Source organism: Amblyomma mixtum, chromosome 3 (assembly GCF_055824585.1).
Source record: "Amblyomma mixtum isolate Tamu chromosome 3, ASM5582458v1, whole genome shotgun sequence".
Classification (NCBI taxonomy): Eukaryota; Metazoa; Arthropoda; class Arachnida; order Ixodida; family Ixodidae; genus Amblyomma; species Amblyomma mixtum.
In genome coordinates this window covers 90775665-90798805 of record NC_143014.1, presented here as the reverse complement: position 1 = coordinate 90798805, position 23141 = coordinate 90775665, and the positions used below count along the sequence as shown (strand labels likewise).

At 47.5% G+C, this 23141-nt stretch overlaps 1 protein-coding gene across 5 annotated transcripts in view; it reads left to right on the top strand.

Moving 5' to 3' along the window:
* Nucleotides 1-2603, top strand: part of grsm (probable aminopeptidase NPEPL1 granny smith protein) — a 37261-nt gene extending 34658 nt beyond the window's left edge. For all 5 annotated transcript variants that reach the window (XM_089580082.1, XM_089580084.1, XM_089580083.1 and 2 more), the window contains exon 12: nucleotides 2223-2603. In XM_089580082.1, coding sequence (XP_089436208.1) covers nucleotides 2223-2372 — 150 coding nt within the window. In that variant the 3' untranslated portion in view covers nucleotides 2373-2603. The remainder of the gene's footprint in view (nucleotides 1-2222) is intronic.
* Nucleotides 2604-23141: the final 20538 nt, after the last annotated feature.

Sequence of the window (23141 nt, the reverse complement as noted above, 5' to 3'; positions counted from 1 at the left end):
TGAAATTTCATGTTAACTGCTCTTGACAAAGGAGGGAGCATGTGCATTAGGAAGAGCGAGGAACGACCGTTCAAATGAGGGCCCGCCTGTCACACTAGCTGTATTCTGCGCTCCGCATGCACACTTTGAAAATGGTTTGAAGTCATGTTTTTAGCATAATGGCGTTCGCAGCTCCTTTTCCTGGACTTGAAGTAGCATGCACTGGTCACGGACTCTAGATTGAGCAATATTTTTTATTTCTGGAGCACTGATAAAAACAAGCTTCTTATTATATTCTTTGTAGGCTGAGGAATAAAAAAATACAAAAGTGTTAAACCCCACTTGTTGAGCGAAAAGCGCCCGTATTGCACGGGTCTGTTCTTCTCGTCAAGAGCGCGCGCATGAGACGGATGCTTTTTTGTAAGCCCAAGAATCGAAAAGTACAATAATGGGAAACACCACTTCTTTGGCAAACAGCATTGGTTTTGCACGTGTCTTTCTCTCTCTTTCTTCCTCTCTATGCATGCATTCTGAAGTGCGTTCACGTGCTTGCGGAGACGGACTGCGCTGGCTCCGCCAGTAGTGGCCAGCAGCCCTAGCACTCGCATGGGGTTGTGTCTCTTCTCCAGGGGAGAAACCCTGCACTAGCGTCACTTAGCGAAATCCAGCATGGTTTCTGTAGATCGCTGACATCGCTATTGTTAGCCATGCTGTATGCACCACGAGTAGTGAGCTGTGGTTGCTTGGCCGTAAGTAAATCCCGTCAGCCATAAACAGATCTGCGTGAATGTGCTTCCCATGTTTTGGATACCTAGTTTGTTCGTTTCGGATCGAATATTTTTCGCAACCCTGTGAGATTTGTATCATTGAGGTTCTACTGCATATGTTTACCTGCGCCAGTAAGTAGAGCCTGACAGCAGGAAACCCAGATAGCTCACTTATCCTTTGTTCATTAAGGAAACACAAATTTCCAGTTCTCATCATTGATTACAGCTGTGTTATTGGAGGGTCATCATTTATAGACCTCTACAAACTTTCATCTGGCCATTGCAATGGCTCAGTGGTTATGGTGCTCAGCTGCTTACCCGAAAGACGCAGGTTCGATCCCGGCCACGGCGGTCTAATTTTGATCGAGATGAAATTCTAGTGGTCCGTGTAGTAGTGTGATGTCAGTGCACGTTAAAGAACCTGAGGTGGTCGGAATTTCTGGAGCCTTTCACTATGGCGTCTCTCATAGCTTGAGTTGCTTGGGACATTAAACCCCCATAAATGAAACCATAAACCGCAAACTTTCATCTTGCTAATTATTTTGGTGGTTAAACATTAATCTTGTGCCTCGTCAAATGCCAATTTTTTTAACGACTGGGCAAATATGTATTTCATGCTGTTTTGCTATTAGTGCCATTTCATAATTAGCAAGTCGCTTCGTTAACCTTTGCTTATTATTGTTGTTATTCATTAAGCATTATTTTCATGTGACAATGTCATTAATGGCATCCAAAGTGCATTTCATCATTTAAGGCTTACAGCTGTGCTAAATTATAGAGGCCAAAAATGGCAAATCTTTTAAGGCAATGATGCTGCTCCGCTTAGTTCTCGTTATAACCACAACACTGACTGAATTGTGCCTCCTGCCCCACCATGCTTGACATTGTCAGCTTAGGAAGATTGATAGCAGTACTTTTGTGGTAAATTGAAAATTGGTTTTGAGGAAAGGAAAAGGTGCAGTAACTGTCTCGCATATCTCGGTGGACACCCGTACCACGCTGCAAAGAAGGGATAAAGGCGGAACTGAAGGGAGAAAGGGGTGGTGTAGTGGAGGGCTCCAGAATAACCTTGACCACCTGGGGATCTTTAACGTGCACTGACATCGTGGCTGCCAAAGTTGGTTTCAGGTTCAGTTTGAGAGGACAAACCTTCGTGGATGTCATGCTTCTGTTCTGTTCATAATTTTCCTGCTCATCACCAACTGTGAAGTTTGCATGTGGCCTCTATATGCAAGATTCGGTTGTTATTGACTCTGTAGCTAGGATTTGAAGCAAACCAGGCACAACAAAATTATAGTAGGATATTGTTTGCCATTTTTCGCTGCTTGTGTGCTGTAGGGTGCACTTGGTCGTAAAGTTGCTTGTGATTTAGTGAAGATGTCTTCACATGCTGATAAGGTTCTTGCTTACCACAAAACAGGCAAGTACTTGTGATTTGGTGAAATTGTCTAATGGCCTTTTTTATTCATATTTCAGGGCGAAAGGGCAACTGGCTATGGAGTTGCTCTGCTGCTGACCATGTTTGGGCACTGTTCAAAAAACCCACTTCTGAAAGAGCTCTCATCTTGGTGCACTGCCAATGCAGATGATGTAGAAAGAGCCACGAAGAAGATTCGGTTGGTTTAGAGCTTTATCCAAGGTTCCATTGCTAGCTCAGATATTCATTTATTGGTGTTTTGTTGTTTTCAAGACAAAATCTCCTCTGTTGATTGCTGAGTTAGTTTTCAAGACAAAATTTGCTCTGTTGATTGCTGAGGTTAGCTTTCAAGACAAAATTTGCTCTGTTGGCCGTTGGGCTGTTTTAAACTTTGACCTTGCCATGAAAGGATTTGCTGCCTATTAAATGGGTGGAATTCATGATATGCTTCATGTTTTACTTCTCACTTTGCACTTATGGCCTTTGTGCATGGTGTTGAGAACAGGGCTCAGTAGGTGTACTACAGGAAGAGACCTCAGTCACATGTGGCGGGCACTATAGGAGAGGGAGTGGAATGTTTGGTGGAGTGTTGAAGTAGATGGTTTGATGGTTGACTTATTGAACTTGGCAAAGTACTCACACTGAACTGCACAATATCTTGGTGCATTGGCGTGGATGCTTGGCACACTGGGCATCGGTTTGTTTATTCAAGCATGTGGCCAGTTGCCAAAGCAGGCTCGGTGAGCTGAAGGTGCACAAGTTTTATGAGCATTGGGTGAGAAGCTAACAGAAATGGGGGTCATGTCGGCTATCACGTGTCTACCTCAGTGCGAGGTACTGCAGTAAGCCTTGGAATTCTTTTAAATAAGTGAATCTCATCACATATGTAAGTGCTTTGCAGTGAAGGCTAGCTCTGTGTTTGGTCTTCAAAGTGTCAACTACATTTTGAAAGCTTTCCTCAGCAAGATGCTGCTGTTTGTAAGGGGAAAAAAAAACTAATTTAACCAGCAAAAAAAGGTGAAGAAAATACATACCATAGACTTAATTCAAACTTTAAGGGACGAGAGATTTTTGAGTTGTCAGAAGTGAGTCATCAGAAGTGCACCTTCAGTGACTGAAAGCTAAATGTGGTTTGTGTTATAAAACATCTGTATATACGAATATTTCAAATTCTCTATTGCAGACATAGATAAAACTGCTAGCACAACATAAAATATGGGTGAAAGGCACTGATATGTATACTGAACCAGCAATCTTCAACTGGTTGCGTAGTTGAAATAGGTTATCAGTAATCCACTAGTGTCTAAGTAGAGACCTCAAACAATTGAAAATGTCAAAATTATTTGAAGGTCGCATAATGAATGGCAACAAAAAAAAAGTTACGCACTGCAGGAAATTGAATTGAAAAAATAAGCTATGGCCGTCCACTCTTAAATAAAAACTGTGCTGCGGTGATGGTTTTTTGCAATTCTGTCATTCCGTGGTGCATGCCCACCGTCGTAAATGTCAAAGCAGAGCTGCTCTGAAATAGTAAGGGCCGCTGTGGCCGCCTTCAGTGGTGCGATGCGGTTGTGGTGGAGCCGCCTCAAGTGGCGGAGTCCCTGCAAGGAGGCTTCACCGCACAACGAGCAGCACGTGATAAGCTCACATTTTCGGCGCACAGGACGGAAGCAAGAAGACAGGCGGATTTATAGGGGCGGCGGGGGTGCAGTCGCCTTCTCCGAAATTAGAAATTTGACATGGGAAAACAGTGCTCAACTGCATTATTTTTTTTTAAGGAAGCCCCTTCTTAAGAGTCACCCGTAAATCTGCCATGTGATGGGAACACACATTTACGCCAGCCGGAATTAATAGGACCATCGATGCGCCTGTGTCATGTGCTCCTTTTTGCGGCATGTGCCACCACCGTATTCAGTTCGGCTTTGGAGTGTCAACGAGCAGAGAGCACGTGACACACGTTGCTGGATGACATGCACTTCTCTGCGCAGCTGCATGAAGTTCTGTTGCACAGTTTCGGTTTTGGGGCATGAACCGTGGAACGATGCTGCAGTACGCTGTTGCTGTGCCGTTGGATGACACTCAAAAGCTATGTAAAAGCGCTGTTGGACGGCACTATAGGCACTGCCTATTTTAGTGTGTGGCTCTTAAAACGTGATTTCGTGGGAAAAATGTATGTTGATGAAGCGGGCCAGCTCATGCCCGACGCCGCCATTTTCTCATTTAGTGACGCAAACAGAGGTCCCCAAGCTCGGTTCGCGATAGCCGTGGTTGGCGGCGTAACCGCGGTTAGGTCCGTCGTGTGAGCAGCAGTAACCACAGTTAGTGAAAACCGTGGTTATCGTAACCGTGGTGGAGCGTGCCCGTGGTCAACGAGGTTCAGTTTGGTTATGTAAGCTTTCAGGCCTGTATCGAGTCGTGGGTACATTCGCTTCTGCATCTGACTACATTTCGATGAAGTCACCGTCGGGACTATTTAAGCTGAGCGATAAAGCCAGATGGCAGGAGAGTTGGGAAGAAGCGTCTGCTGGAAACGGATCACTTTACGAATAACCAGAAGACCGCTTGACAGGGTCGACAATGCCAGTAATATGCGGCCCCTCACGAAGGTGCCAAGGCCACCGGAGAAGGCGAGTGCCTAGTTAAGGCCTCAGAAAAGCAGGCAGTCAACTTGGCGCAACAAGCGAGAAAAGAAGCAAGAGATGTTGGTTGTGCTGCCCGGTTGGAAGAAAATTGCTGGGGACACCTAAGCTTCGCCTTAATGAAGTATAGACACCTAACTTTTGGGTGCGCGTTTTCTTCTTTGTAATGGGGCGTAAGACATTATTATACACGGATTTCCACGTGGTGTCCTCCTACGGCCGCTAAATAATTTATAATCGAATGTCGAATTTCTTTATCGTGCTCTTTCGGTTTGTTTTAACAGCCGAATGATGGCTGTGACATCAAAGAGAGATTATAGGTCACTTGAGACATGAAAAACTGCAATATAATCGGTGCTTCTACATATGTTGTTATTCTGGCTATTGAAAAATGCTGGCTTCAGTACTGTAGTGAAATAAAATGATGAAGCAGCGATTATATTGCAATTTTTTCATGCCTCACGTCGCCTATAACCTCTCTTTGACGTCACAGCCATCGTTCAGATGTTGAAACTGAAGCAGCATGACAGAAAAATTCAATTACAAATTACTTAGCGGTCGTAGGCAAATGCCACATGGTGAGTCATGCATAGTAGTTTCTTCTGCATCTTTATAAAGAAGAAAACAAGCCACCAAAATTAGGTGTCTGTACTCCTCTAAGGTTGGTTGGTTGGCTGACAGGGGTTTAACGTTCCAAAGCGACTCAGGCTACGAGGGACACCGTGGTGAAGGGCTCCAGAAATTTCGACTACCTGAGGTTCTTTAACGTGCACTGACATCGCACAGTACACAGGCCTCTGGAATTTCGCCTCCATCGAAATTCGACCACCATGGCCGGGATCGAACCCTAAAGGTATGACAGGATAGCATCAATGGGTCAGTGCCCACATATGTGGAATTGGTCGTTCTCGACTTTGCATTCGTAGATCCCTGGGATTCCTCACTCCTGGCGCAGTGGTGCAGCGGTTATAAGCGATGTGCCACTGCCCTGCGATGGCAGGTGGCTGCCACCAGTGAATCACGCCTTGAGACCAAGCACACTGCATGTCGACTGAAGAAAAGTGGCTGAAGGCAGTGACACGACAGAGCGAAAGACGTCATATAGACAAAGCGCACTGCCCAGCTAGAAGAAACATAGCTGAAGCTTGTAAGAAACTTGTCAAAGCTTATTATGGACTTGTACTGTGTTTAGCCACTGACCTGTGCTATGCTGTGAAACGGCGATGGCACAGTCGTCCTCATGCTGCGGCATCGCTTACTTCAACTTGGTTCAACTTCAACGAAGCACAGTGGCAGCGCTCATCCCGGAACGATCGCTACACTCACAGTCAACAGAAATGAGTAAAAAAGGAGTAAGCTGTCCTCTAGCGCACTCTCTTTTATAAAAGTGCTAGAGGACAGCTTACTCCCTTTTTACTCACATATAGGCGTATCCGTCTTTAGAGTGTGTGACCGCGGTTGCCTGTATTCTGGATTTCCCTAACGGAATTCCTTCTGTCGGAGTTCGTTTTGGAGCGCTAACATCATGACATAGGAGCGCAGTCATGTGCCGGATTTGAAATATCGCGGGTTTTCTTTGAAGGAGCCCTGAAATGCCTTTTGAAGAGATTGCATAATCTTGCTAAATCACTACATGGCATTGTCATGAACACCTGAGCCAAATAATACACTTCTACGTGCAGCAGGGAACCCAGTATATCCCTTAAAAGTTGGGGAGCCCTTTCCGGCTATGCTTGCACTACAGGCCACAATCACGGATGTCCGAAGTCTCGCCGTAGCCTTGAAGCACGCGAGATAATCAGGTGGCGATGCCCGTGTCACGCGGCTTAGCAAATGAAGAGGCGGTGTGGTTGCACAGCTGCAGCCAATGTGTAGGATTCTCGCTGGGGACTCCGGACGGATCATATGTGTGGCACTCGCACTCCCTTTACTCCAGTATCTCTCTCATCATGTCAGTCGCCCCTCAGCCTTAACAGACATAAATTAGAGTAGGCAGTTAAAAAGAATTAAAAATGCCATTGCTTAACCCGCACCGCCTAAAGCACAAATGGGCTTAGCCTTCATGGCTGCTCGCCTTCAAGTGCACTTGCTGTTGGATTACTCCCTTCTCCGTGGAGACCTCCCCTCACTGCTCCAGATGTGGTGATGCCGAAACTGTAGAGACCCCACTTTGCTGATGTATTACAAAGTTTTATGGTTTACGGAGGTTTAACGACCCAAAATGACTCAGGCTATGAGGGATGCCGTAGTGAAGTTCTCCATAAATTTAGACCACCTAGGGTTCTTTAACGTGCACTGACATCGCACAGTACATGTATTACAAAGTGTTACAATGCATTACAAAGTGTAAAAATGCATAGCAAAGGAGAGGTAAGCAGTGCTAGCACACCTGCTTTGCATTTGATTAACTATGCAAATCCGCTGTCATTTTAGTGCGAAAGCACTAAACTAGACATCCTGAAAAGGCCGAAGGCAGGCCAGTACCTTGACCTGCCTCTGAAACCTTGACCTTTCATCGGCCTCTGAAACCTTGACCTTTCTGATGAAATGACCTTGGCTGAATTTGACTGCCCGTGAACCTGGGTGTGCTTGGGTGGAAGGCAGGCTTGATCTATTCTCAAAATGGAATTGGCCCACCTACAAAAATGGTGCTGGCCCATCCCCGAATTTTGGGTGGCCCACTCCCGAAAATCTGAAAATTGACGCACGTTCGGAACCGTTTCTAGCAGCATTTCGTGCTTAGCAATGCTAAATCGCCAGCTATTTTTCCCTTGTCCATGTCCAACAGGACAGCTAAAATCGGTATGGGAGGTACACGCTCGGACCCCCAGGACATGCTGCACAAAGGCACGCCTCAGGGTTCGATTATCTCCCCTCTCCTTTTCAACATAGGCATGGTTGGCGTGGCCCGAAGCCTTCAAACAGTACCGAACACCGGATTTACACTGTACGCCGACGATGCAACTATCTGGACTAAAGGCTCTCTGGCGGGCAAAGAAGAAACTCTGCAGCAACTGCCACCTGCGTCGAGGGCGCGGCCACCCAGTGCGGCCGGAAAAGTCGGAGATTATCCGCATAGAAGGGCGAAACTACAACCCACGAAACACAAAAAGTGCTTGTAGAAATCTATAAGTCATCTACAGCAAGATGTTTTGACGTCTTATAGAAGCATAACCAAGATTTTATATAGCCGTCCAAAGTCTTGAAGACCTCCTGTAGCCTAGGCTAATGCAACGCTATCTGTCGGCTACAAGAGGTTTTTGTTGACATCTTGTAGACTTCTAGCTGATGCCTTGTTTAGCTGTAAAGAAGTGTTTTAGCTCTTCTGTAGCTGTGGTATCCAATGCTAGTAGTTGGCTAATAGAGGTCTTACCTAGCTGTATGTAGATGTATTTTAGGTGTTGTGTATCGGGGCTAATGTAATGCTGTTCAATGAAAGGCTACGAAGAGCCCGTCCTTGACGCCCCACAAGCAATAAGAACTGAAGAAAGTACAAACATCTTCCATGCTTGGGAGACAAAATGTGCATTAAGGGTGCGCGAAAACTTGTTGCTTTGCTGTCTCTTGCCCCTCTTGTCTGACATTTGGCTTTTTGTCTGCAGACTAAAAGTATATTTTCTTCAGCAGAAGTCTAGGTACCAGGTAATTAATTCATGGATAATGCAGCAGTTTCTTTTGCAAGAAAATTTTGCATATCAAGAGTACAAAAGAAACTGCTGCCTCATTGACTGCCTGGTAGCTAGACTTCTGCTAAATGCAAACACTCCTTTAATCTGTAGACAACTGGCCAAATGCGAGGCAAGAAGGACAAGAGAGCACAGAAACAAGTTTTCTCATACACCCACAATACACATTTTTTCTCCCAAGCGTGAAAGAGATCTGTACCTTCTCTTAAACTGAGCTCTTATTGCTCATGAGAGATCAAGATGAGCTCTTCGTAAAGCACCTTTAACTTTGGCTATTGCGTAAATATAAGTAAATTGTGCAAATCTGAGTGTTGCAATGCTTACTGAAAGATGAAAGCTTTGGGCAGGCAAACTGTGCTAATTAAATTCATTCATAGTATAACTACAAGTAAAATTCAGACTAAAGAAAAAAAAAAGAGCCAATGTAGTTGGTTCTTAATGCAGGATCTGTTCTGAGCGCAAAAAAAAAGAGCAAGAAATGGCTTCAATCCAAGAATCAAACATTTTATTGCCTCAGTAATACATACCTGCTTCTTAGGATTAAAAAAAAGTGACACGTTGAATCAAAACGCATGACAAATACCTCAAGAGAACAAAAAGTGCCACATGGCTGGAAAAGTTGACAGCTGTCTGCCATATACATGGTAGGCACCAGACCGTCTCCCATGATGACTCCAACACAGATGTTTGCAGTCGCACTCCACACCGGGCATAAAAAAGGCCATGGTTACTGGGTGAACAGAAAAATTAATGTCAATTTTCAGCACTCAATATTTTTTTCTCACTTAAGTGCACATAAGCAGACGAAAAATACACAAGACAGCCAGCAACTAATAACTGTATTTCATTCACAAGGGTAGAAACTTGGGCGAGTCAGTAAAGGTGATCCATGGTATGAGAGGTAGCGCAAAATGGGACAAGGGACAGAGAAAGACGCACACAACGCAGGCGCTAACTTCCGACTGACAGAGCCCAAGCGACCAAGACGAACGTAAACCGTGAGGGTAAACAGGCGCATGCGCCCGGAAAAAAATGAAAATCAGGTGAACGAGGAACTACGGACACGTACACCTCAGCGATTGTTTAAGAAGGCCAGTTCTCTTTTGGACAGGGAGATAGATGGTTTGCTGACACATTTATCTTCCAAAGCAGCGATACACGTTACTTCAATAATTTCATATGTTCACTGATTCCGGTGTCTGGCCACGATCGAGCACTTATCCAAAAATGGCACACAACCCCACTCCTTACAGTGCAAAACCAGATTACTGCCAGTAAAAGTTTTCAAGTTGTTTTTGTGTTCACGAAGCCTCTCATTCAAGCAACCACCAGATTGACCAACATACCGCTTGCCACAAGAGTGGGATGTCATAAACAATTGCCTTCAGTACATTTCACAAATTTTTTCCTGTGATTAATGGTGCCCTGCAGCTTTTGCGGATGTTTACCGGCGGCCAAAGTTTTTTTGGATAGCGCACTTAGTTTTTCAGGGGCTGAAAAAAGCACGCGAACATTCGCTTTCGTCCCAATTTTCTTGAGATTGTGGGACAGGCAATGAATGTAGGGAATGATGGCAATCCTGCCTTTCTTTCTTTCTGAAGACGGCAGTTGATCTTCCTGGCGCTTCTTCTTCAGTATGCCTTCAGGGACAAAAACACAGATATCAGCTGGGTAGCCTGCTTCACTGAACCTTGCGAGTTGTTCGTGAAAGCTCTGGCTGATGAGGTGGGGGCATGACTTTTCCAGTTCATTTTTCAAACATAAATTAATAATGCCTCATTTTACAAGTTTAGAATGTTAAGAAGTGTAAGGGTGTGAAGGCTGAAGGTAGGTTATTTCAGTCGTTACTGAAATAACCTATCTTCAGCCTGCGCTCCCCTACACTGCTGCACATTTTAAACTCGTAAAACGTCATTATTTTGTTTAAAAAATGCCCTGCAAAAGTCATGCCCCCACCTCATCAGCCAGAGCTGTCACGAACAACTCTCAAGGTTCAATGAAGCAGGCTACCTAGCAGATATCTGTGTTTTTGTCCTTGAAGACGTACTGAAGAAGCACCAGGAAGATCAACTACCATCTGTACCTACAGAAAGAAAGAAAGGCAGAATTGTCGTCATTCCCTACATTCATTGCCAGACCTAAAATCTCAAGAAAATCTCAAGAAACGCAGACGTGAGCGCAAAAAATTGATTTCAACTGCGTACAGAGATACGGACGTATTGCTAATGCAGTCTTCTGCTTTTTCCTTTATATGGTAGGCTTCCAAGGCCAGCCGCGCGTGTTCGTTTTTGCTTTTGCCAAGAATCACAGTCTCGTCAAACAAGAATTAAGGTGAAAAAAGAAAACATTCGACAGAAGTCTGTCTGGTTGGGAAATTTAATGTTAGGAGAAGGTAAGTGACGCCAACCAAGTAAAATACAGGAAAAACACGACGTTTCGGGACCGGCTCGGCCCCTTCTTCACGGTGTGACTACGGGCGAGCGCAGCTTGGCTTTTTAAGCCCCTGTGTGGAGGACCTGCGGGTCAATGGCCGCAGCCCATGGACGTAGGATGAGGGGAGAGTCCCCAGGGAACGATTAACATTCTCTCGTGTTTGCTGTATGTGCCACGACTCGAGTAGAAGCCTCCTGCGTGGGTTAGCTTCCGTTTCCAATACAATGGTGCTGTCGAAGTCAATTGGGTGGTCACACCCTTCACAGTGTTCGGCCACGGCGCTGCGTTGACGATTCATGTGACGGACGTCCGCTTTGTGTTGGTTCATCCTTTCCGCGAAGTTCTTCGTTTCCCCTATGTACGACGCCGGGCAGACGGAACACGGAATTTTGTACACGACGCCCTGGGCCTTTTCTCTGGGCTGCCGGTTTTTTGGGCGGGGGAGAAGGCGACCGATAGTGCTGGTCGGTTTGTGCGTTGTCAGCACCCCTTCTTTTCCGAGAATGCGACCGAGCGTCTCGCTCACGCCTCTCACGTAGGGGATGCAAACACGTTTCCGCTTCTGGCATGCGTCTGAGGAAGGTTTTTCCTGTATTTTACTTGGTTGGCGTCACTTACCTTCTCCTAACATTAAATTTCCCAACCAGACAGACTTCTGTCGAATGTTTTCTTTTGAGTCTATACGCCAAGACTTCGGCATCGAGACCATGCAGCTAGTGAAGCGATACGTCAACATCACCAAGAGTATTGCTGTCTTCCGGACACATCTAAACTTCAACAAGACCTGCAAGGAAAAGGATGTGGTACCCGTGAGCCTTCGCCTAAAACGCCCTGTAACCACCGCAGAAGGCCTACGGCTGGTGTCCAAAACGGAGCAACAGTTATTAAGTGCGCGGATACACGAGTGCCATTCCGTTCTCCGCAAAAAGGAGCTGGACCGGTTCTTCGCGCGCCGCGAACTAGAACACAGGATGCCTGAGCTCTTCCCGCGGGTGGACGCCTTTGCCATGGAAGCGGCCTCCACTGCAGCCAACAAACATCGTGAGTGTCAAAACAAGAAGTTGTTTGCCCTACAGCAGCGGCAGAAGAAACAGCCTGACCCCCATAACTCTGGCTTTGTAAAGAACCTCTCCTCCCGTCGCTTAACACCGCCCGAATCCTCTGTTCTCGCAAAAGGACATGGATTCAACATATCATCTGGTCCCGCCCTCCCAAAACTAGTCGCGGCTGTTGAAGATGCGGTCCAGCACCTGGAGCCGCACGTCAGGGAAGAGGTCCGCCTGAAAGCGATTGGTGTCATCGCCAAGGTACCCCCCAAATTTCCGAGCAATCTGTCTCAACTGGAACGAAAAGCCCTACGCGGTCTCAGGGACGACACCGACATCGTCATACTCCCGGCAGACAAGGGCAACTCTACAGTGGTGATGGACCGACGCGACTACGAGGAGAAGGCGTCAGCCCTTTTGAGCAGTGGGGCGTATGAGAAGGTTCGCAAGGATCCGACTTCAAACACTCAGGCAACACTCAACAAAACCCTGGCAGAGATGTTCAAGCGGCATCCTGATTTCAAATGGCTTTACCTCCGCCTCATCTCCAGAAACGGCTCAGCTCCAGGTTTTTACGGGCTACCTAAAACTCACAAACCTGGCGTCCCCCTTCGGCCAATTGTAGACTTCACCCTGTCTCCTCTGCGACGTCTCTCTGACTACCTGCACAAGGTGCTGGCGCCGCTCGCCGGCAGAACACCCACGCATGTACAGAATTCGCGGCATTTCGTCCAACTTGTCTCGAACCTTACCGTGGAGGAAGACGAAAGCCTAGTCTCATTTGACGTGGTGTCGCTATTTACCTGCGTACCGGTTCCCCTTGCTGTGTCCGTCGCTCGCCGCGCACTCGAAAACGACCAAACGCTGCACGAGAGAACTCCACTCAACGTCGATGAGGTATGTCGCCTTCTCGACCTCTGTCTGCGCAGTACCTTTTTCACCTACAACGGAGAATTTTTCAAGCAAACAACCGGAACTGCTATGGGGGCATCAATTTCAGTCACAGTGGCTAACCTAACCATGGAAGACGTCGAAAGCCGGGCCCTCTCCTCCTTTAATCCCAAGCCAAAGTTATTCCTCCGTTATGTAGACGACTGCTTTTGTGTGGTGAAAACCTCAGAGATAGAAAACCTCCAGAGTCATCTAAATTCAGTTGAACCGGCCATACAATTTACTGTTGAACATGAACAGCAGGGCAGCCTGCCTTTTCTGGATGTCCTACTTACAAGGCACGACAAAGGCCTGCAGTCCTCGGTGCACAGGAAGCCAACCCACACAGGACGGTACCTACATTTCGATTCGAACCATCCCATCCCGCACAAAGCATCTGTCGTGACGTCATTACTGAAGAGAGCCGACTCCATATGTTCCTCAAGTGAAGATAAAAGGAAGGAGAAGAACCGAGTCATTTCTGACCTCCAAAAGAACGGCTACCCAAGCTCATTCATCCGGCGCATTATCAGGAAGCAAGAAAGGCAAAACAAAATCCGGTCTATTATTTCCTCAGACGCATGCCAGAAGCGGAAACGTGTTTGCATCCCCTACGTGAGAGGCGTGAGCGAGACGCTCGGTCGCATTCTCGGAAAAGAAGGGGTGCTGACAACGCACAAACCGACCAGCACTATCGGTCGCCTTCTCCCCCGCCCAAAAAACCGGCAGCCCAGAGAAAAGGCCCAGGGCGTCGTGTACAAAATTCCGTGTTCCGTCTGCCCGGCGTCGTACATAGGGGAAACGAAGAACTTCGCGGAAAGGATGAACCAACACAAAGCGGACGTCCGTCACATGAATCGTCAACGCAGCGCCGTGGCCGAACACTGTGAAGGGTGTGACCACCCAATTGACTTCGACAGCACCATTGTATTGGAAACGGAAGCTAACCCACGCAGGAGGCTTCTACTCGAGTCGTGGCACATACAGCAAACACGAGAGAATGTTAATCGTTCCCTGGGGACTCTCCCCTCATCCTACGTCCATGGGCTGCGGCCATTGACCCGCAGGTCCTCCACACAGGGGCTTAAAAAGCCAAGCTGCGCTCGCCCGTAGTCACACCGTGAAGAAGGGGCCGAGCCGGTCCCGAAACGTCGTGTTTTTCCTGTATTTTACTTGGTTGGCGTCACTTACCTTCTCCTAACAAGAATTAAGGTGGGATGCCCCTTTGTGTTCAGGGTCAGTCTGCTGAATTTTATCGGCCATATTTTCTTTGCGGCAACCGATAGTTCATTACTCAAATTACCGTTTAGCCAGGTGTGGTGCCAAGAAGTGCGGTAGAACATTTTAAAATAGAATTTATTGTTGTGGGAACACATCTGTATGAGGTGGTAGTCTCATCTGGCAACCATCTGGATTTCCGCCGCACGGCGACAAACATGGCGGCGCCCTTCGAAGCCGGACCTCTCGCTTCGGACTGAATTCTCGTTGTTGCTGCCTTTTTCAGTGCGTACACTGGTCATAAATGGGGCGCCGGTCTTTTGCTTCGTCTCATCTCGCATATAAGGAAACGTATAAGTGATAAATTTGCTTTATTTTAATAATTAGAGTGACGATTCTGCCGCTTCTAGGCTTAAGTGGAGAGTTGGTTTGTTTACTTCAATGGTTCCCGTCCTGACAACCAGATGGCGTCACTATAGGCTAAGTTTATTTTTGCGTCTCTGCTAGCATACGCTGAACTAAAAGTGGAAATGTGCCTGCGTTTAGCGTACATATAACTATAAATATTCATGTGATTTAGACAAAAAGCGAGCGGTACGCCTTCTATAGTTTAGTAGAACAAAACGTACGTTTCTGTGACATTGGGGCATACTAACGGTACGTAGTATATTCACTTATGCTTCTACAAAAAAAAAAGGCTACCACCTGCACCAACAAAATGAACGTTTGGGGTCGCCACCATTAATTTTTACGCGACTTTTAACGCCGAAATAAAATATAAATATAGATTCCAGCCTAAACCGGAAGAAGATCCCTCGTAATTGATGTTATAGGGTGCCAACTACCAGAATATGCCATTATTTATACACTCATCTCGGTGAGTAGACTGACCCTTTAACTTTATTCGCATGCTCCCTGAGTCGCTCATTTATGCACCGCCCTGTCTGCCCAATGTGCGTCTTTCCACATGAAAGAGGGAAGGCATGTACCACCCCAGTGGCACAAGGGATGTATGATGTTCCGCGCCTGATCAGGCAGCGGCCCGCAGCCACTCCTATCACCGCACGTGCGAGCACAGCTTTGCCAGTTTATTCTGGGCGGAAAACGCCAGAGGGACGCCATGCCTGCCTGCAACTCTCCTGAGGTGATCACCTTATGCAGATATGGTACCACCACAGGCCTGAACGTTTCACGTTCACTCGCCCCCCCCCTCATACTTGGCGTACCGGTCGTCATGTTCTGTATCAGGGCCTCGGCAACCGGAGTCAAGAGCGACACAGGGAAACCTGCTGCCGAAAGCCGGTGGACCTGATGGTCAAAACTTGCCTCCAATTGATGCACGATTTTTTGAGAGCCGATTCCATGCAGAGGGAAGCAATGCCTCTTTTCACAATTTTGGAGTGCTCAGATTTGTACGGCCAAAGTTCCTTTTTTGCTCGGGTTCGGTAAGAACAACATACATGCCGCACGCAGAACTCTAGTTTAGGGTCCAGGAACTGCAAAATATTCTCGTGGGGTAGCTCGTGAGTAAAACCAAGCTCTTGTCCGTATTGCTTAAAAACATCTAAAACTTCATCAATCGCATCCTGGTTGGAAGAATCACCCGCTAAAAACACTAAAAAGTCGTCAACATACCTAAAAACTTTTAAAACCTTTCCCTTGTCAAAACATCGTCTAAAGACTGGTCAATGCTAGATAAGAAAATATCACAGAGAACTGGAGCAACACAGAACCCAATACAAATGCCATTCCGCTGTAAAAACGACTGGTCATTAAAAACAATAAAATTGACTTTACGATAATATTCCAAAGTCCCGCGGCGTTCTGGAACATGAGCTCACCATTTTCCTCAATGTATGATTTCACTGCACACAAAAGTTCACGCTGGGGCACTGAGTAGAATAAGTCTTCTACATCTATTGAAAAAGCGTACCCAACATTTGTATTGCTTTCCGAAAACCGCACTACTTCCGAATTCTTAGCCCTGAACGGATCGTTGACATTTAGCAATTTCAATCTCTTCTGCAAGAATTGGCTTACATTGTGCTGTCAACAACCAGCCTCACTGACTATGGTTCTGAAAGGTATTTCCGTCTTGTGCGTCTTTATTGTGAAAAAACCGATAAGCACTGGCCTCTACTGTTATCTGTGTCCCTAGCGAGCGTCGCTAGTTCCAGTTTTTTGCAGAATTCTATCAACTTAGTTTTTACTCTTACCGCACGTTTCTGGACTGGGGCAAAGTTTTTTGACACAGCCTGCGGCGCTTTTTGATTAAAACTTCCACCGCGATTTGACGAGGCTGATTCTTGGCAAAAGCAAAAACGAACACGCGCATCTGGCCTTGGAAGCCTACCACATAAAGGAAAAGGCATAAGACTGCATTAGTGATACGTCCGTATCTCTGCACGTAGCTGAAATCAATTTTTTTGCGATCACGTCTGCGTTAACAGCCCTTGGCATGACTGCTGTGGTTCCAGATGGTGTTTGAGCATGCATAGTCAGATCTATAAGTATGCGTTCTTAAGAAGAATAAACGAGTTGTTAGTAGCGCCTGTGTGTCTCTTCGCTGTGGATCGTCCCGTGTTTGCGCAACCTTCACCTTTACAGTAGCATGTACCAACTAGTCCCTACCGAAGTTTTATTGACATACCACATAACATGGGGATGTAAGGGCCCGAAACCCCCGGGCACCACAACACATAGAACGAAGGAGCAATGGGAGAGCTCTCTGCTCAGCTCAGAGCTTGATCAGCAGCGCGCCCTCGTTGGGCAGGTTAGAGCGGCGGCCAAGGCCAGTGGAGCCTTGAAATGAAGACACCACCTATTGTATATTTCTCCTCGAGTCTTTTATCTTCCTTGTCAATAAAAGTTTCCTACTACTACTACAGCCAAAGTGGACAGGGAAATTTCCCTCTTCCCACATTGCCACTCGTCGCCTCCCACTCTCTCAGTCTTCCCTCTCCCTCATTTCCCCTGAAAGTTAACAGGGTAATTTCCTCTCTCCACTTTGCCACCCGTCGCCTCCCACCCTCTCTTCGTCTTCTCTATCCCTTTTTTCCCTTGAAAGTGGACAGGGTAATTTTCCTCTCTCCACTTTGCCACCCGTCGCCACCCTCCCTCTCTTCGCCTCTCCTCTGAAAGTGGAGAGAGGATTGGTTGATATCGAGTGCGGGCTTGGCTCGCTATCGTCGGTGGCGGCTGTTGCTGCTTTAGCTGCTGTTGATGGCAAAGGAGGTGGCTTTTGTTATAGGGTTTGCGTTGGTGGGTTGGGCAGCGGCGTTGAGTGATTAAAATGAGAACTGACAGAATCCAATCCCATATAATTTTCATGTACTTTTCCACATGCTATTAGCGCAGCTGTGCCTGAGTTTGGCATATTTGCCTTGGCAGCGCTGCCGACATCCAAAACGAGTACAACGGACGCTCACGCAAAAAAAAAAGAGGACCTAGTGTATCATTTGAGTGTTCGTATCGACGTCCCTATGTTATCACTGCCGCGTATGCCACTTACACTCAGAATTGAAGCACTTAGATTTCAGCTTCCGCTTCCCGTCAGTGCTCCTTTTCACCTACACCTCTGCCGGAGGCGTTTTTTGCGAGAGGCGTCGTTCAAGGGAGCTTTCAATCTCTTCAATTTTTCCAGGAGTCTCTCGCGTATTCTTTACTATGAGGGCTCCCGAACTGAGCGGTGATAAGTGTCTCAATCACTCTTGAAGTTTTGAGAGGACACTGGCCTCATGGAACAGTGGTAGAGCCACAGTCATTTAAATCAGCGGCTCAGGCGGTGCAATTGCCAACACGCCACTTTAAGTTTAATCCCGCCTGTACATTTACAACACCACCATCGCCACTCTTGCTCCGCGGAGAAATCTCAGCTCCTTCTCCGCCGCAATGGTAGGCGAAACGAACAACCACCATCTAGCCACTTTCAACTCTATGGCGATCCCATCCCGCCTCCACGTGTTAGGTTACACGTACAGGGCGACGGAAATGTCCGACACGCCATGTTTCTCATCACGGAGCAGATCTTTGCGGTGATACAAATGCTAAGACGGGTAACTAACAAGCGATGTAGGCTAAAGGACGCCTGACACATCACCTCCCATACCAAAGCCGGATATGATCCGAACAAGATGCAGTTGGCATGCTTATACGGTCCGCATTCAAGACAGCCATAGGCATTCCAGCTCATGTCTCAACGAACCGATTCCTTAAACTGGGCATGCACAATACTTTATCAGAACTATGCTCAAATAGCCCGCCTGGGCACAACGGATCGGGCAACTCGATCCCTTGACGGAGGACCAAGCCGCTCCCGATGCTTCCTTCTCCTCTGCACGTACCGGGCAGAATAAGCTATCCTATCCGGCAGGACAAACCAGACTTCCGTGTCCCCTTGACACTCACCAGCGCTGTCCCTATCCCACGAAACACACACCCTTAACGACACCAGTGCCGACGGGCAGCCAGCAGAAATGGCGCCAGAATATTTGTACGGGGGTGGTGCGGAGAAGAATTTGTAGTAGAGGGGGCGGGGTACGAATTAAATTTAAGGCAGTCATCATCAGCCTGACCACGCCCACTGCAGGGCAAAAGCCTCTCCCATGTTTCTCCAAATAACCCTGTCCTTAGGATAAAAAACAGCGCAAACGGGGACGAAGCAGAGAGAGGGACACGACGCTGACTAACAACCAAGTTTTATTGCACGTTCACAGGTTAAATACCACTCGTTCGTGCAAAAAAGGAAGGAAAAAGAAGAAAAAAAAGAGAAGAGAAAGAGGGAAGGCGTGATAGACGAAAAACCACGTGGCATGAGATTATGCATTCATACATAGATAGTCAATTTCGCTGTCGCGAAGTGAAATGGAAGGGATGCTGACGCACTCTTCACCATTTTGCCGAATGTTGATGGCTTCTTCAATTTCTCTCGTCCGTTGGTCTGGGTAGGTAGATATGATTGTGGTGTTGCCAAGTTGGGGAGCACATTCATGCTCTCGGCAATGTCTTGCCAGTTCACTGCTGATGGCGCCTTTCAAAGATATTTTATGCTCTTGCAGCCTTTCATTTAAACAGCGGCCTGTTTGGCCGATGTAGGTGTGCCTGCATGACAGTGGTATCTGATAGACGACGTTTTTAATGCATTTCACGTGCATGTTCTTGTGCTTCTTTTGGCACTGCTTCCTTCCCGTTCGCTCACTATTTACCTTGGCACACATGCTCCTGACTGCTTGCTAGCGGTGAACCTGAACTGTTCCGCAGATGGATGCGGCCGCAGCCGCTATCGCCAAGATCGTCGTGTAGCCAACCAAACGGCGGATATCCTTTGGCACCAAACTTTACAGCAGCTCCCGAAGAAGAAACAGCGGCCTTCCCAACCTCAAGGTCAGGAGTTGGTGGTCTTAGGCGATGCGTCAGCACCCGACACGACGACGAGGTTGTTGAACATGGGACCCAAGTTTTGCGTTCCCCCACGCCCTAACAAGACCGAGCTCTTGGGACTTGTGAGGAGCGTGGCATCCAAGGCAAAGAATGGCGGTGGAGACAGGCGCATTGACAGCGCAGTGGAGTGCCTTCCCAGAAGACAGCCTCAAGCGGGCCTTGTCCTTCTGAGGTCAACGGTGACGACCCTGCGTGAAGCTGACCTGCGGCTACTGCAGTCGGACAAGGAAGGAGGATTTGTCCTAGCCTCACCTCATGTGTACAACGATAAAGCGGACAAGGCAGTGTCAGACAACTTCAAGGAGCTGGTAGGTGTGAAACCGGCGAGATTGAAGAAAAAAGTGATGACGATGTGCGAGGATATGGGCCTGACGAAGATGGCCTCTGCCATAAGCAACTGCGAAGAGACAAGTCTGACAGTCTTCTTCACAGCCAAAACTCACAAAGAAGAGTGTCCTTTCAGAGCCATTGTGTCGGAAAAAAGAACCTGGCAGAGCATTGTGGGCGGTTTTTTACAACGGGCCCTCACCGAACTCACGGTGGACGACCCGTTCCTGATACGCAAGCCTCAAAGCGTGGACGACTTTCTTCAGGGTGCCTGTCAGCCCAACGTGAGTGGCTTATCGATAGATGTAAAAGACTTGTACTACTCGCTCCCGCAGAATTTGGTGTGCAGAGAAGTCGAAGAATGCATTGACCGACACGGCGTGGTGAAATTTCAGAACTCTTGCGGCCTGTCGAAAGGAAATTTTATGGAATTATTAACGAGCTACTTACAGTCCACCATCATCAGTCATAAGGGTAGTTTTTACATTCAGCGGGAGGGGATATGCATCGGGTCTTCGCTCGCCCCCATTCTGAGTGATTTGTTTCTGGCGCGTATTGACAGAAGTCTTATGACTGCTATTCAAGTGAGAAGCATCATCAAGGTGTTCCGTTATGTAGATGACTATCTAATTCTGTATAAAGAGGACGAGACAGCACGACAGCAACAGCACGTTGGCCAAATCATTGACGTTTTCAAAGAACTAAAAGGACTAGAAATAACGAGCGAACTCCCAGAAAACAACGTTCTGCGATTCCTTGACTTGACGCTAACCTTTTTAGACAGTCATGTTTGTTGGCGGTACGGACCACGAAGCAAAAAGGGACTGCTTCCTTACACCTCAGCCCACTCCAAGATCATCAAACGGGGAATAGTGAAAGCAGCAATGAAAGCCGCATTGACAAGATCTTGCCACCATGAAGTACAAGCTAGTTTCGACGCCCAAATTTGTCGGCTGGAAGCAGCAGGTTACCCGACGCAGCTACTGTCCAGTGTCGCAGAAGGAGTACTGCAAGAGCTTAGAGGCAGGAAAAAGATCAAGGCCACATCACAAGAAAGGAAGCCGTATGCAGTAATTCCATACATTCATGGCTTCTCACACAATTAACCTCAAGAAGGTAGGCGAAAACGTTGGCGTAAAAGTGCTGATGTCAGCACCTAACAAGTTAAGGAGCATGTGTGCCAAGGTAAATAGTGAGCGAACGGGAAGGAAGCAGTGCCAAAAGAAGCACAAGAACATGCACGTGAAATGCATTAAAAACGTCGTCTATCAGATACCACTGTCATGCGGGCACACCTACATCGGCCAAACAGGCCGCTGTTTAAATGAAAGGCTGCAAGAGCATAAAAGATCTTTGAAAGGCGCCATCAGCAGTGAACTGGCAAGACATTACCGAGAGCATTAATGTGCTCCCCAACTTGGCAACACCACAATCATATCTACCTACCCAGACCAACGGACGAGAGAAATTGAAGAAGCCATCAACATTCGGCAAAATGGTGAAGAGTGCGTCAGCATCCCTTCCATTTCACTTCGCGACAGCGAAATTGACTATCTATGTATGAATGCATAATCTCATGCCACGTGGTTTTTCGTCTATCACGCCTTCCCTCTTTCTCTTTTTTTTCTTCTTTTTCCTTCCTTTTTTGCACGAACGAGTGGTATTTAACATGTGAACGTGCAATAAAACTTGGTTGTTAGTCAGCGTCGTGTCCCTCTCTCTGCTTCGTCCCCGTTTGCGCTGTTTTTTATCCTAAGATCATGCACCAACCAGCCCAAATTTCCACCCTTTTGAAGTACCCTGTCCTTCCCTATCCCCGCAAACTTCCTAATCTCATCCGCCCACCTGACTTTCTGCTGCCCCCTGCTACGCTTGCCTTCTCTTGGAATCTACACCGTTACCCTTAAGGACCAGCTGTTATCCTGCTCGGTTAGGCAGTCAATGTGCCTCAGTTGATGTAGTGCGACCGGGCAATTTTCGGGGTGGCGGCCTCCACTCCTCGCTTTCCCTTGGCGCCGTCACTGGCAGCGAGAGCCCAGGCTGTCTCCAGAATTCTCGGCGACGGCACGAAGTATTGACGCATCCTATACACGGACGCCTGCACTCACCTCGGCAGAATGGCGGAAGTCGCATCGGTGATCGATTATCAAGACAACACACGCATAGCGGCAGCCATATCCACACCACTGACACCGTCGCGCTGGAAGAACATGCAGTCACCCTGGAAATAGCCCACGGCCTTCCACTTTTCACAAAGCCCTACGCAACAAACACTATTGTCGCAGGCTCCCAAACTGCCTGCAGATAGATAATTCCTGCAAGACAGATTTATCGTACTAACTTCATGTTGTCGCCATCCAACCCCATGCACGCCGCTGCTGCAGTTCTCCGCCTTTTGGAGTTTTAGCTTAGCACGATGTGTTTCCGCAATCCACGCTCGAACCCATCTGCACAGGAAGTCAGCGGATATGCAGTTCGCGCTTTGGAGAAGCGGAACGCGAATCTCCCTATGCCAGAGTTTTCTAGTTTCAGTAACTATGCACTTTCTAAACCATCTAGTTTTAATCACAGCGGATCCACTTCCGCGAGAGGCGAAATACGGCTGCGCATGGAAGGTATGCTCTTGCCTCTGTCGTAACATCCGCTGCGCACGCGCCGCCTTCCCGCGGTGAGGTGGCGCATGCGCAGTTGGTGTCTCGCCTAAGTAGATAACGGTATAGGGGCTTCCACTGGGCTAAAACTCTTGTCTGTACTGCCGTTGCATTTCGTCTGTGGTGGCTATCTTCGCACTATAATCTAACACGTTTGGTGTTCTTTCGATTTTTTGGCGCATCAGGTATTTAATGACTCCCAGCGTCACTCTGCAGTACGATAGAAGCGGCAGTTTCCACACGCTTCGTCCAACGCCACAACAGCAGTATGCCTCACTCCCGCTCCATGACGTCACGACCAAAAGGGGCGTTCGGGCCCCAGGGCTCGAATCCTTCGCTCTTGCTCCCTCCCCTGTCCTTGCCGTTGTCTGCGGCTCTGTTTTTAGTGCATGAGTGTCGAAAACCAAGCATATTGAAAATTGCTCAACTATGCATGGGCTTGCTATCGTCTACAGAAAGGTGGTAGCAGAGGGAGAACGCATATGTCCTTAGGTGAATAATCAGAATACTTAAAACTGGAAAAATATCGGCGAACTGTAGCGCTTGGAGTCGAAATTATTTTAGTGCCCCACATTTTCAATTTCTTGCCCGTTTTTATTTGTACTTATG